The following is a 14,507-nucleotide window of genomic DNA, read 5'->3' as shown; positions in this document are numbered from 1 at the left end:
GTCTCTGGAAGTTGTCTAACGTTCCAAGAGACCTTTGTTTCTTAGCTTCCTGAAGTTCTTTCTTTGCTGCAGGATTTTATAGTGAGGTAGCAGAGGCTTTAGCTAGATTGGCTATGCGAAGAAATCTTACAAATGGGTGGATTTTTCTTTCCTTCTATTGTATTGCCTACTGGTTTTGCTCTGTGTTAGGCCAATCCTCTTGCACCCACTCTTTTTTTTTTTTTCTCATCTAAAGCTTCGAGATTAGCAACTTTCTTGTTCAATTTGAGACATGTTCCAATCTGCCATGCTTGACAGTGCAATTTGGGTGGATGGAACTAAAAGTTCAGTAGGTCAGAATTTCAATCACAGATTATCAGGGCTCATTCAAATTAGCATTTAAAAAACAAAATTAAACATTCAGAAAGTAGTTTCACTTACAGATTCCCAGGGCTAATTCAAATTAGCATTAAAAATTCCACTCTTCACTGGGTGCGCGGCAGAGATCAGAGAACATTGGAATCCATCCAATATGTCACGGAGTCTAACGCCAAAGTTGACTTCGTCGTTAAGATGCTTGAGGATTGGCCTCACATGCTGATGTTCATCCACAAGGAGGAAGAATGCTCAATATGCACTAAAGCAGTGGACGCCAACAAAGCAGAATGCTCTGTGTAGTGCATGAATGGGAATATGCACTGAAAGTCGAACACATTGTTAACCTTCACCACGCGATAAGTCCATCGCACGAGTATCAATAGCTTCGATTAGAATTCCAAGTCGTTTAAGAATTGGAACACAAGCTTCATACATATAGGTCGCATAATTTTCAGTGAGACGACCTTCATGCTCTGTTCCTCCCGGATAAACCGGAACCATTCATAGGGGATTGATTAACGGTTTTCATTCATAAACTCCTAGGGGGGGCGGGGCGCATGTTACCGAAGCAGTGAACGTTCCTACTTCCAATGCTAAAGTACCAGTTAGGGGGTAATTACTATCACTAATCACTCCCTCTACACTTAAACCTATTATTTTTACTAAAACTTTCCTTTAGCAAAGTACCAGTTTGCCCTTTCTAGTTTTTCACCTCATTTTATCGGGGTTACAAGTAGACAAAGCCATATCTATATGCTACAGAGAGAGGTGGGAACGGAAGTAGGAACCTATTTTTTTTAAAGAGTTGCTTGAATCAGTCAACAATGGCTTCCCAAGAGTCACAGACCATAAGCCTGAAGGTTCTGATCGATAAGGAGAACAACAAAGTAGTAATGGTTGAAGCTGACGGTGACTTTGTGGACATCCTTTTCAGCTTCTTCACTATGCTCATGGGAACCATAGTGAGACTCATCAACAAACAACCACAGCCTGCGACTATTGGGTCCTTGACCACTCTATTCAAACAGGTGGAGAATCTTGAGGAGGAGCTTCTGCAGACTCACACATGCAAGTCCATGTTACTTCATCCAATGAATCCTTCTGAAAATGAGTGTTGGAAACTGAAACTGAAACTGAACATAGATGATTCAGAATCCAAGTACTATATTTGTCCTCTTTGGTATTGCAGCCGGGAGAGTCGAGGCTTTTATACTACTTTTAAGAATGTTAAATGCAAATGTGGGAGAATTATGGACAAGAACATATGCAAGGAAAAAAAAGATGAGGCTGCAAGACCTGAAGGAGATGGAGGAGTGTTTGTTTGCGGAACGGCCAAGTTAATGGTAACCGATGATTTGCAGGTAGAGCCCATATCTCCAGCTAATATTGTGACACTGTTGCACAAACTTGGGGTCAAAGATATGAGTTCCCTCCAAGAGACCACACTGAGTATTGGCTTAGAGGAGGTATGTTTTTCACTTTGCAATGTGTTTTCTACCTTTAAATTGGTTAAAGATTCAAATTTGAACCTTCTATTCCGTTCGTTTAATGGCGTTAAGTAGAAAAATGAATGTAAAATCTGACTACAGTGTTTGATTAGTAAGAAGTACAAAGAAGGGAAGTACAATAAGGTATCAGATGTAGACTATTTTTCCTACCTACCCTCTCATGTATTTTGGTTTTTGTGTTTTTGAGGAGACATTTCTTTTACTTGTTTGGCTCTTTGGTTTTCCTATGGGCTTAACCTTAAGAGGCTTCAAAGTGTTTTAGGGAGACTACATACATGTACTTCTAGTTGGGTTCTTGACTTCTTAATTGCCTTATTTGGGGCTTGACAGCTATCCTGCCTTTTGAGCTTGATTAATTCTCAGTATCTTTATTTCTCTTACATCCCATTTTCCTTTCTGCTTTGGATCTTGCAAAAGGCCTTGCTTGGCACAATTTTGTGAATCTCACTCTGTTTGTTATACAAGGCCTAAATGGAGAACTGAAGACTGAAGACTTATAAACTCCTAATTAAGTAATTAACTATTCAGTATCTTTTACTGTGTTGTTGACAATAATTCACTCCGTTTTTGGGTTGAAGATTTTATAAATCAGCTAGTCTCTTACTGAAAATGTAGTATGTGTAAATCTTAACTTACTGAATTGCTTCTATGGACTCTTATGTCTTCATTTATAGATCTTGAATCTGCTCAAGAGATCGTTATTTTCCAAAACACCTCTGACAGATGTGTTTCTTAGAAAGCAAGGTTTTACATCTGAAGGCCTAAAATATGAGATAGGAGATGCATTACAGTCTAAGAGTGGAAGATCTCCATTAGATATGACTATGAAGTTAACGATGAGTAAGTCGATGAACAAAGTGTCATATGCTGAAACTGAGGAAGACATGGTGAACTTTCTCATCAGCTTCCTTACTTTGCCTCTTGGATCCATTTTACAACTCTTGGGTGGGAATTCATCATTGGGATCAATGGACAATCTGTACAAGAGCATGGAACATTCAAAATTTTTGAAATTTTACAGCCTTAAGAAACTGCTGCCGCTGGACCCTGGACTCCGCCCTGCTTCCTACAACCCACTACAAGTAAATGAATTTGAACCGCCGCCTCCTTCCTTATTGTGGTGTAGAAGTTGGCAAGATCCAGAGAATATAGGTGACCCTTTCAATGGCTTCACTGGCTATCTGACGACTACTGAGATGCCTAACTTTTGACCAAGTCGTTTAAAGGAATGTTCTTCACCATTATATTTTGTAAATCCCAAGTCTCCAACTAGTGCAACAGCAGTTCAGGAAGGATTTCTCAAGGGACCGGCAACGTTTATTGTAACAAACGATTTGGTTTTCACTCCACTAGACTCTATCAGGAGTTTCTCCTTTCTTAAAAGCATGGGGGTTCCCCTAGACGACTTGGAGGTTCGTATGGTTAACGTGGACAGGGAGCAGGTGAGTGGTTTCAGGTTTTGAAAATTATGATACATTGATACATCATAGGTAATCAGGTAGAAGTATCGAATATTCAGAAGGAAAAGACTGGGAAACTAACCGTCTCTGTATCTATCCCTCTCTTCCCCCCCTGCCAAACCTTTCCCCTGCATTCATATACCTCCATTAATGGATCTTCCACAAAATTGTGTAACAAAGCCCATTTTATAAGTGCGAAATGGACTATTAAGGCTATTAGTTATGCTTCTTACATTAATGTTACTTTTGTGATGCATGCAGGCTTTGAGGATACTGAAGGCTTCTCTCTTCTCCAAATCTGTACTGATTGATGCCTTGGTCAACTTTGGCCGAAAGCGTCTCAAGCAAGAAAAGTAAAACATTATTAGGACATGGGGACTTAAAATAGCCTAAAGTTTTGTGACCTTTGTAAAGCTCGGTTGAAATGACCTAAACTTCAGTGACCTTTGTAAGGGTCGGTTTATTTAATCAAGTTGCTCTTTAGAATTGTGTTTTTTCCTCTTATAGAAAAGCAAACAGTCTATATCATTTGCCTTTTATTTTCTATTTAATGTTGTAGTAAAAATTTTAGGGCAAGGGATCGCCCCTGCTCCAGCACGGGTCCAATAAGGGGATGCAGATGGGAGTATCAACATGAGTGAGATTTTTTTTTTTTTTTTTTCCAACAGGTCAATACGATAATTTCATGTGCTCCTGAATCTGAGTGCAGATTCCATGTGACCAAGCAGCATTCTTTTGCCTAAATTTCTATTTTGTTGGTCCAACATATTGCACATATGTAGAAAGATTAACTGCGAGTTCCTTATTGTGCTCAAACGAAGATTTATTAGATTGTTCATTTGGTTTGTCTACAACAGCTCACCAACTGGCTCTTCCAGATTTTTTAGTAATGGTTCATTCAGTTAATTATTTAATATTTCATGTGCACTTATATGACATACAAATTAACTCTGGCAGTCTATGACACACAGGGTATCTCCTATATGATGAAAAATGCATGGGTTGATGGATGCAGGTGTGCCTATTTTAGTGATGGGAAAAGATTGCTATATTGCCTTTGCACATATACCTTTATACTTTCCTCACATAATAAATACTGAAGTCTAAACTGATATTTCTCTCCCCTATTTTGACTATATGGGTCTCGATATGGATGATACCTTTCTATACCTTTATTGCTTTTAGTGTGCAGATTACTTCTTACATTGTCCGTATAGGAAACCCAATCCCGTTACTAATCATGTCTTCTATTCACCATCTATGGTTTTCAACTTCAATTGTGGAAAATATTGCATGGCCACTTGTCTCTCTAAAGGGGGGGGTGCATGCAGTCATCCGAAACAATGGAGAAGGATTTTTCTTTGCGGAAAAATGAAAAAAAATCTTGTCTTGGTTTTCAGTTTCTTCTGTAGAGACCAAAGCCATTCGTGATACTGTTATTTTATGAAAAGGGTTGATGGTTACTTCTCTAGCAATCGCTATGGATTGTCTGTTGCTAGTTCTATTGTCGATGATACTACATATTAGGCTTCCTAGGGATTTTTCTGTTGTTCACTTCTTCATGTTTCTTGTGACCGTAAAAGAAGCCCATTCTTTTGCTCCTTGTGATTCTAGGTCTTTTAATTCTTTGGTGTGGTTTTTTCAGACTCCCTTCCCTAATTTTTGTAGAGAAAGTTTGTAGTTTCTTAACCTTCTTACATAAAGAAAAGGGGCAAGTTTTTATACACGGCCATGTAAGCATGCACGATCGTGTCCCCTCTCACAAAGAGTTGGAGAAGTCATAAACCTCCACCCATTAATTAATGCCTTGAAACTTCCACCCGTTTTCTGTTTATTGTTGAACCATGATTGAAGTCAGCAGATCTTTTGTTACTAGACAGAATACTTGGACTGCTGTCCTAACACTTGCAGCCCCAAGTAAGTTTTCTTCCATTGATGGAGGGCGGTTCAACCAAAATACCTTTCTAATGCCCTTACATGCCGTCTCTCGCTATGCGATGAATGGTATCCTATTTACCATCCTAGGGTTCACAAACCCAATAAGGTTTTAGTATTTTTCCGAAAAACCCTTGTGATGCCTACTCCCACCCTTTCCTGTCCCATGGTGAATGAGAACCCATTGACTGTGGGTAGAGGAGAACTCGGTCTTTTATTATGAAAAAAATAGCGTAAACAATTTTATTATGTCTTTCTCATTAAGAAAATAAATGCAAGAAGCTGAGGAGAGAGTGGGGGATTGATTGGTGCCACCTCTTTTAGGAATATAATAAAGGCACATACATATTCCCCAGGTGCTTGTTCCTCCTTCCAACGCTTGGAAACGGGATTTCATAAAATGAGTCCCACATTTTTACTTCGGTTACAATTTTCAATGGTTGCCGATCAATTTTAATGTGGTGTATATGAATCGCCACTGACTGTTAACTGGGTCTCACATGTACTACTACTAAAGCAGTGGATGTTATTAATATTACATTTTTAGACTTCAATTCTCCCAATTATGAGCTTCTGAGTTGGGGCTAGTTGTAAGTTGTAACGATGATATCTTTCTACACCTTCTAGTTACAACTTACAACCTGACAAAGCTACATATCTCAATATATGGGGGTTCACCACAGATACAGGTGGGAAAGAAAGTGGGAATCAATTCTTTCAAAGGTTTTGCTTAAATCAATCCACAATGGCTTCCCAAGGGTCACAGACCATCAGCCTGAAGCTTCTGTTAGACCAGGAGAACAACAAAGTAGTAATGGCTGAAACTAACGGTGACTTTGTGGACATTCTTTTCAGCTTCTTGACTATTCCCATGGGAACCATAGTGAGACTCATCAGCAAACAACCACAGCCAGCCACAATTGGGTCCTTGACCAGTCTATACAAAGTGGTGGAGAATCTTGAGGAGCAGTTTCTGCAGATTCAATCGTGCAAGTCAATGCTACTTCATCCAAGAAATCCTTATGAAAATGAGTGTCAGAAACTAAAACTGAACATCGATGATACAGAGCCCATCAAGTACTATATCTGTGATGATTGGAATTGCAGCCGACGGGAGAGTGGCGGATTGTATAGTACTTTCAAGAATGTCAGATGTAATTGCGGGAAAATAATGAACAAGGAGATATACATGAAAAAAGAATATGAGGCTGCAAGTCCCGAAGGAGATGGAGGAGGAGTGTTTGTTTTTGGAAGGACCAAGTTCATGGTAACCGATGATTTGCGGGTAGAACCCATGTCTCCAACTACTACCTTGACACTGTTATACAAACTTGGGATCAAAGACACGAGTTTCCTGAAAGAGACCACTCTGAGTATTGGCTCAGATGAGGTATATTTTCATCTTGACCTTTTAATTGAAAGCTTTGTTGGTTTCTTTTACTTCTTTTATTTGTATTATGGATTATGGATATTTGTCTCTTCGGTGTTCCTCCTCTAATGTCAAGAGGCTTCAAAGGGTTGTAGCTAGGGGGATTACTTGTATTCCTATTTGGGTTCTTTACATTTTGCCTTATTTAGGGCTTAACTTCTATCCTGCCCCCATTGTGCTTTCTGTTTTGGACCTTGCTGAAGGCCTTAATTTGCACATATTTTGTGAATCTATCTATTTGTTATACAAGACTAACTAGTTGGAGAATTGAAGAATGAAGACTTTATGTGTTTTACTGCTTAGTATCTTTTACTGTGTTACGTAGTTACGAATTCACTCAGTTTTTGGCCTGGTGATCCTATAACTCAGCAATTCACTGTTTCAAGTATTATGAATACTACATTAGGTACCTCTATCTTTTGTATAGTGTAGAATGTTCAGACCAGACGTTCAATCTTAACTTACTAAAAAATTTGCTTCTATTGTCTTTTATGTCTTCATTTATAGATTTTGAATGTGCTCAAGGGATCATTATTTTCCAAGACACCTCTGACAGATGTGTTTCTTAGAAATAAAGTATTTACATCTGAAGATTTAAAATTTGAGATAGGAGATGCAGTGCAGTCTCAAGATTTATCCACTGACTTCAGATCTTTACCAAATGTGACTATGGAGTTAATGATAAGCAAGTCAATGAACAAAGCATTATGTGCTGAAGCTGGGGAAGACATGGTTGACTTTCTACGCAGCATCCTTATCTTGCCTCTTGGATCCATTTTACAACTCTTGGGTGGGAATTCATCACTGGGATCCATGGACAATCTTTACAAGAGCGTGCAACATTCAAAAGCTATGAGGGATGATAATCTAAAGGACCTCCTTCTGCACCCCAGAATCTGCTATGGTTTTGGTTGTAGGAGCAACCCGCTAGGAGTAAAAGAAACTGAACAGCCTCCTCCTTTGTGGTGTAGAAGTACTAATGTGTCTGCAATGAATAAATATGAATCTTACTCTGGCTACCTGACTGCTGAGAAGTCTAAACTTAGTCAACGTCGTTTAAATGATACCTTATTTTCACTATTGCACTCTGTACATCCCTTGTCCCCAACAAGTGAAACAGCAGAGCAAGGAGGATATCTCAAGGGACCGGTGATGTTCAGGATAACAGACAATTTGGTTTTCACTCCACTAGTTTCTATCTGGAGTCTCTCCTTTCTTAACAGCATAAAGGTTCCCTTAGATGACTTGGATTTCCATACAGTCAACGTGGGCATCGAGCAGGTGAGTGGTTCAGAAGTTTTTAAAATTATGGAATATCAGGTAGAAGTGGAACTAATGATTTACTTCAACATTGGATTATCTTAATTATGTTGAAGATTCATAGGTTTCCTTGAATTCAGAACCAGGGTTGGTAAGGTATAAGTCCTCCCAAACCTTTCCCCTGAATTCATACACCTCCATTGGATTGTTATCTTCTATTAAATTGCGTAACAGTGCCCATTTTATTGTATTACAAGGTATAAACCAAGCTTCTTACACCAATGTTACTTTTGTGATGCAGGCTTTGAGACTATTGAAGGCTTCTCTCTGCTCCCAATCTGTACTGACTAATGCCTGGTCAACTTTGGCCTAAAGAGTCCCAAGCAAGGAAAGTAAACGTTCATAAGAACAACACAACAACTGGTTTGTTTAGATTTGACTGTTAAGCTTCACTCCCTTAACTGTTTAATAGTTCTTGGGCAATATTCTATGACACAAAGTGTTATCTGATATACATGAGGAATGTTGCATGGGTTGATGAATGCAGTCGTGCCTATTCTAGAAATGGTAAAGCGTTTGGTAGTCCTAACCTTCATTCACCCACCTATTGGTTTTTGTCTTCAATTTTTTGGAATATTTCAATAATAAATAAATGGAAGGACTAGGTACCTCTCCTTAAAGTCATATTTACTCTCCTTAAGGCCATAGATGCTCCTTTTGTTGCCCTTGTAGAATTTCCATTGCCTGTGCTGCGAGTTCAGATCATATATGACCATAATCAAATGATGCAAAAACAAAACGCGGTTTATGAATCATCACCAAAGCCCAGCCTTGCTTCATCCACTTTAGAATGAAAACATCCACTGCAAATCGAAGTACAACGATCCATAGTTGATAACTCAAGGTAGTTTTCCAGGCCAAGAGAATACTCCACCGGGGGTGGGGGTGTTGGGGCGCCACTCAACTTGTCAAAAGAAGGGAGGCATTAGCTGAAATCATACACATCTATTGATAATCTATAGAATAGCATATGACTAAGGTTTTCCTTTACGAAATACGGTCATTGTGGGCAATCCAAATAAAATAGCAGAAAATGTAATGCTTCACCACTCGAGGGAAAATGGTATTAGAGATAAAAGTGGACGATTGGAATGGCCTCTGTTCACAACCCCAATGGCATAGTTGCCCAAAACCTCTTAGTAAAGTCACATGAGAGAAAGAGATGTCATGTTGTTTCCTTCTCTTTATGACAATAGAAATAATCTTAGCAATATTATCCAAAAAAATCAAGTCTTCAACCAATAATTTCCAAAAGAAAAGAGCTCTCTCTCTATCAACCTTCATTTGTTGGTCTCTATGGCTGTCTAGAAATGATCTAATTTTCAACCCCAACAATAGACCTCCAAACGAAGTTATCAGATTTGCTGAACAAGCCTACCATGAGTTTCAGTAGTCATCCAAATTCCAGCAGCTTTCAAAGGAAAGAAGCATACCTTCAGAACCTTTAAGATGGATTCCACCTCCCCCTGGAACTATCAAGATCAACTGCAACGCTTCCCTCCCCCAGGATCAACCTATTGGAGGAATTGGGTTCATCTTTATAGACAATTTAGGCTCTCTAATCCAGGCTTCTTCAGAACCTTTACACCTCCAATCAGTCATCCAAGGTGAGACCATTGCTGTTCGGAATGCTCTGTTAGAAGCTAAAACTAATCGCTTTCTCTTTATCCAAGTGGAGTCCGACAGTAAAGATCTTATCAACTACCTCTCAGATCCGGCTTCTATTCCACCCCTATCAGCACTCTCTGCTATTCAAGACATACAACTACGAATCCTTGCATGCACTCAACCGGCAATGCCTCCAACCAACCGTAATGCAATCCAGGAGAGTTGATCCCTTGACCTCCTTGGGTTGGGGGGGGCGCGGGCCGGGGGCATGCACTCAACCAGCAATGCCTTCAACCAACCAAGCTAACAGTTGTTTGCCTCCTTCCATACATATATAGTTCACATCTTCCTTGTGGCATCGAAAACTGGATTATATGTTCATAAACAATCCCGTATCAGCATAAAAGTATCGATATTGATTCCTTCCAGGCCAATCCCATATTAGCATAAAAGTATGGAAGTTCCTAATTGCATCGATTGAGGTTGATATTGATACCATGTCACCTACCATTTCAAACTTAAACCTTGTATGACTACAACAACAACAATTCAGCATTATCCAACCAAATGGGGTCGGCTACATGGATCCTTCCAAAACAAAGTAAGGAAAAATTGAGGTCGTCATGAAGGGAAATCAAAGTTTGAAAGAATGAAGAATAAAAATGAAGAAAAGAGATGAGAGAAGAAATGGAAAATAAAAGTAAGAGGAAAGAGGATGGACCAAAAAATAAGGAAAATTTCAGCTACATAATGTCGACAACATGAATCCTTGCCCTCCAATAGGTTCTATCAGGTTATACTAGACCCAAGGCCTAGGCTATACATGTCACTCTTCACAATCTCTCCTATGGTCATGAATTACTCACACCACAATGAGGAATCGGAATTGGTTGGATTGGATTCCGATTCTCTTATTCCCAATTCTAAAAAATGGCTCAATTCTCTAGGGTTCATGCCAATTCAGGCATATTTAAGCCGATTCCTAATTCAAAAAATTAGAATTAGAACCATGGAGAATGATTCCATCCTCATTCCACTTGGACTTTCTCACTACCCTGTGTACCATGGTTTTAGTGCACGGAAGCGGATCGCCTATCAGTCACCTTCAAAATCGATACTATACCAATATGGTTCGGTACAGATCAGCCCATATCGAACAACTTTGTGCTGGTTTTCCTTAAAAAACTGGTTTTTTCTGAATGGTTTTCCTTAAGAGTGGGTAGTCGTAGGGCTAAGGGTATGTTTCTTAAACTCAACGATAAACGCAACGTGTTAATCTGAGCTGTTTGTTTTTTTATCTTTTAATCGTAACCGTTCAATAAAAAAAGCTTGTAACCTGTTCACCGTGACAACAGGTTTCTTCTTTTTCCAACTCCTCCTTTCTTCGCCGGTGAGAAAATAATCATCTTCTCCGGCAGTGGGTTAGGTCCAGCAAATCTCTGTTGAAACCCTGTGCGAGAGAAATCATCCACAGCGGTGAAAGGGAAAATAAAAGAAAATCAAGCTGAAAAGAAGCTGTTGACGGCAGCGAGACCAAGTTCAGATTTAGGATGGAGAGTCCTATTGGCGAAATCGAATTTCTCTTGAGATTTCTTAATCCAAGAGAACCCATCAAGGCTCCGATGAGAAAGAAGAGAGACGCAATTAGAGACCAAATCGAGATCCTCACTTTGGTTTCCACCTGCTTTTTTAATGCTCCTCCTACTCTCGTAATCCTCCATAATCAAGAGAGCTATATCCGCCATTTTTCTTCTCTGTAAAAGTGTAAAATGCTTCAAAGCACCAGAAAGAAAGAAAGAGACATGAAATTTCTGAGTACTGGATTGGGGGGGTGGTTGGGTTTCTGGTTTTTGGATAAAGCTGGTAGATTTTATTAAACCCTTTTTTCTTTCTTTTAGATTGTGGGTGATCGATGATGTGCAAAGCACTTGGTAGTTTATAGGATTAATTTTGTTAAGACTGGTTGGACGGAGGAGTTCGTCAGTATTCATTTTGAGTTCTTCATCTTCATGGAATGAATAAAGAATTTTTTACTTGACCTTTTAGCTCAGAAGTTGTCATAAGGTTTTTATGGGACGTATGTGGACATTTTCTTGTTACCTTCCAGATCCTTTGTATTGTTTAAATGGGTTTTATTCAGTACGGAGGCAGTTCCTGATCTCCAAACGTTAATGGCTGGTTTGCAGAGGCCTGGTCTTTCTGAGAGGGATGTAGCCGGGGTATTGCTGCTGTTAGGGTTTGAGTTGGTTTTGAGTTCCGGTGGGGGTTTGGTTTCCCTATCCTTCTCCGATCGTTTCATTCCGACTACCACACCCCACAGATCTGGATCTGACAACCTTCAGGCAAAACGATGAAGACAAGGTTCGCTCCTCCCACCTCCGCCCTCCCTGTGATGAAGACGAGGTTCGCTCCTCCGCCCTCCGCCCTCCGCCTTCCGCCCTCCCTGTGTATTGTCGGTTGGAAGATTGAGGGGTTTTTTTTTTTTTTTTTTTTTTTTTTTTTTAATATATATAAAAGGGAAGATGGAGTTTAGGTTAGCCGGTTACAGGTAAAATAATGAACGGTTAGTATTTTACATTAGAAATCAACGGATGTGATTTTAAGTGTTGCGTTTAACGTCACGTTTAACCCACTTTCCCCTCGTGCTGCGACTTTATTCCCTTTCGTTAATAAACCAAGGAACATTCCTGCTACCTGGGGCTTGCACCCAAAAAAAAAAAATGGAACAATACATTTTCAAGTGTTTTCCCGTACACCGGACCGGGCAACTGTAGTTAGATACACCGACCCCTGTTTCTCTGTAGCCCCCGTTATGGGAAACAGCTTATAACCCGTTTCTTTTCAATGCATTGTTCTTTCTACCCCAAAAAAAACAAGTGAATGGCCGAACAAATCCAAAATTAAGAACGTGAAAATCCAGAAGAAAAGAAGTTGCTTTCTTAAATCTTAACAAGCAAGCGTTGGCACAAGCTAGGGGATTGATTGACGGTTTTCATTCACGAAGCGCCTAACTCCATTAACAACATTAAGGCGTAGCCGCATAAGGGCCCTTCAACGAAACGGCAAATTTTCCCACTTCCAAGTTCCAATGTTAAAAAAGGGGTTCTATGAAGTTCCGATACTTTGGCTTCTACTTTCTATGAAGTGGGTTCAATCTTCAGTTTACCACTGGATTCGGCTCTCCTTGGACCTCATCGTCCAATCCTCACCGATCAGCGCTTCTAGAGTGAGGTGGGAAGGAAGCTTTTCAAAGTTGCTTGAATTGATCAACAATGGCTTCTCAAAAGTCCAAAAAGTCACGGACCATCAGCCTGAAGGTTCTGATCGACAAGGACAACAACAAAATAGTAATGGCTGACGCTGAGAGTGACTTTGTGGATATTCTTTTCAGTTTCTTGACTATGCCCATGGGAACAATAGTGAGACTCATCGACAAACAACCACAGCCAGCCACTATTGGATCCTTGACCGGTCTGTATAAAGAGGTGGAGAATCTTGGGGAGCAGTTTCTGCAGACCCAGGTGTGCAGATCAATGCTACTTCATCCAAGAAATCTTTATGAAAAGAAGTGCAGGAAACTAAAACTGAACATCGATGATACAGAGCCCATCGAGTATTATATCTGTTCTGTTTGGAATTGCAGCCGACGCGACAGTGGCGGATTGTATAGTACTTTCAAGAATGTCAGATGCAATTGTGGAAAAATGCTTAACTGGGAGATGCGTCTGTTAGGTGATGATGCTGAAAAACCTGAAGAAGATGGGGGAGCGTTTGTTCGTGGAATGACTAAGTTCATGATTACAGATGATTTGCAGGTAAATCCCATCTCTCCAGCTACTATAGTGAAACTATTGCGCAAACTTGGGATTAAAGACATGAATTCCCTCCAAGAGACCACACTGAGTATTGGCTCAAAGGAGGTATGATTTTCACCTTGCAATGTGCTTTCTACCTTTTAATTGGGTTTTAGGGAGACTACTTATATGTACTCCTACTTGGGTTCTTGAATTTTAAGTGTCTTTATTTTCCTTGCATAAAACTATGCTTTCTGTTTTGGATCTTTATTTGTTCTGTATAGTTACTGTTTGGTCTCTGTTACTGTGTTAGTCAAGAATTCACTCAGTATCAAGTATTATGAGTATACTAGAGGTTGCCTCAATCTTTGCATTATGTACAGACCCATATATGTCCACTCTCAACTTGGTGTAAATTTGCTTCTATTGTCTCTTATGTCTTCATTTATAGATTTTGAATCTGCTCAAGGGATCGTTATTATCCAAGACACCTCTGACAGATGTGTTTCTTAAAAAGCAAGCATTTGCATCTGATGAAGGTTTAAAATATGAGATAGGAGATGAAGTGCAGTCTAAGAGTAGAAGATCTCCACTAGATATGACTATGAAGATAACGATGAGCAAGTCAATGAACAAAGCATTATATGCTGAAGCTGGGGAAGATATGGTTAATTTTCTCCTCAGCTTCCTTTCCTTGCCCCTTGGTTCCATTTTACAGCTCTTGGATGGGAATTCATCACTGGGATCCATGGACAACTTGTACAAGAGCGCGGAATGTTCAAAAGTTATGAAGGATGATAGTCTAAGGAACCTGCTTCTGCATCCCGGGCTCACTAGTGCTTCCTACGTACAACCCACTACAAGTAAATGAATTTGAACCTCGTTCCTTGTTCTGTATAACTAGGGAGAGTTCACCGCGTAAAGATTTCTCAGGTTTCCCAGATTTCCCTTGCATTTACTGCCTGTATACTATGCCTAATAAATATGTTGGTACAAATAAACATTATTCAAAATTATGTTATAAGTGTCCAACTAGTGAAACAGCAGGTCGAAGATTTCTCAAGGGACCAGCGACTTTCATGGTAGCAGACAATTT

General features: G+C 39.7%; 1 protein-coding gene and 1 long non-coding RNA gene across 4 annotated transcripts; both read left to right on the top strand.

The window, feature by feature from the left end:
* The first annotated feature begins 1,578 nt into the window (after positions 1 to 1,578).
* LOC122645957 lies at positions 1,579 to 14,282 on the top strand. 3 transcript variants are annotated; one of them, XM_043839383.1, is made up of 2 exons: positions 1,579 to 1,823; positions 13,863 to 14,282. In XM_043839383.1, the coding sequence occupies exons 1-2, from the start codon at positions 1,608 to 1,610 to the stop codon at positions 14,280 to 14,282; spliced, it is 636 nt and encodes a 211-aa protein (XP_043695318.1). In that variant the 5' UTR covers positions 1,579 to 1,607. The 3 variants fall into 3 exon arrangements, with proteins under 3 accessions (XP_043695318.1, XP_043695320.1, XP_043695319.1); XM_043839385.1 differs by lacking the exon at positions 13,863 to 14,282 and adding an exon at positions 3,587 to 3,716; XM_043839384.1 differs by lacking the exon at positions 1,579 to 1,823 and adding an exon at positions 13,393 to 13,537.
* On the top strand, positions 7,796 to 8,336 carry LOC122645960. The gene is made up of 2 exons (XR_006330542.1): positions 7,796 to 7,970; positions 8,251 to 8,336. It is a non-coding gene; the product is annotated as an uncharacterized LOC122645960 (long non-coding RNA).
* Positions 14,283 to 14,507: the final 225 nt, after the last annotated feature.

This window comes from Telopea speciosissima, chromosome 11 (genome assembly GCF_018873765.1).
Source record: "Telopea speciosissima isolate NSW1024214 ecotype Mountain lineage chromosome 11, Tspe_v1, whole genome shotgun sequence".
Taxonomy (NCBI): domain Eukaryota; kingdom Viridiplantae; phylum Streptophyta; class Magnoliopsida; order Proteales; family Proteaceae; genus Telopea; species Telopea speciosissima.
The sequence above is the reverse complement of the archived record's forward strand: the minus strand, read 5'-3'. Positions and strand labels throughout refer to the sequence as shown.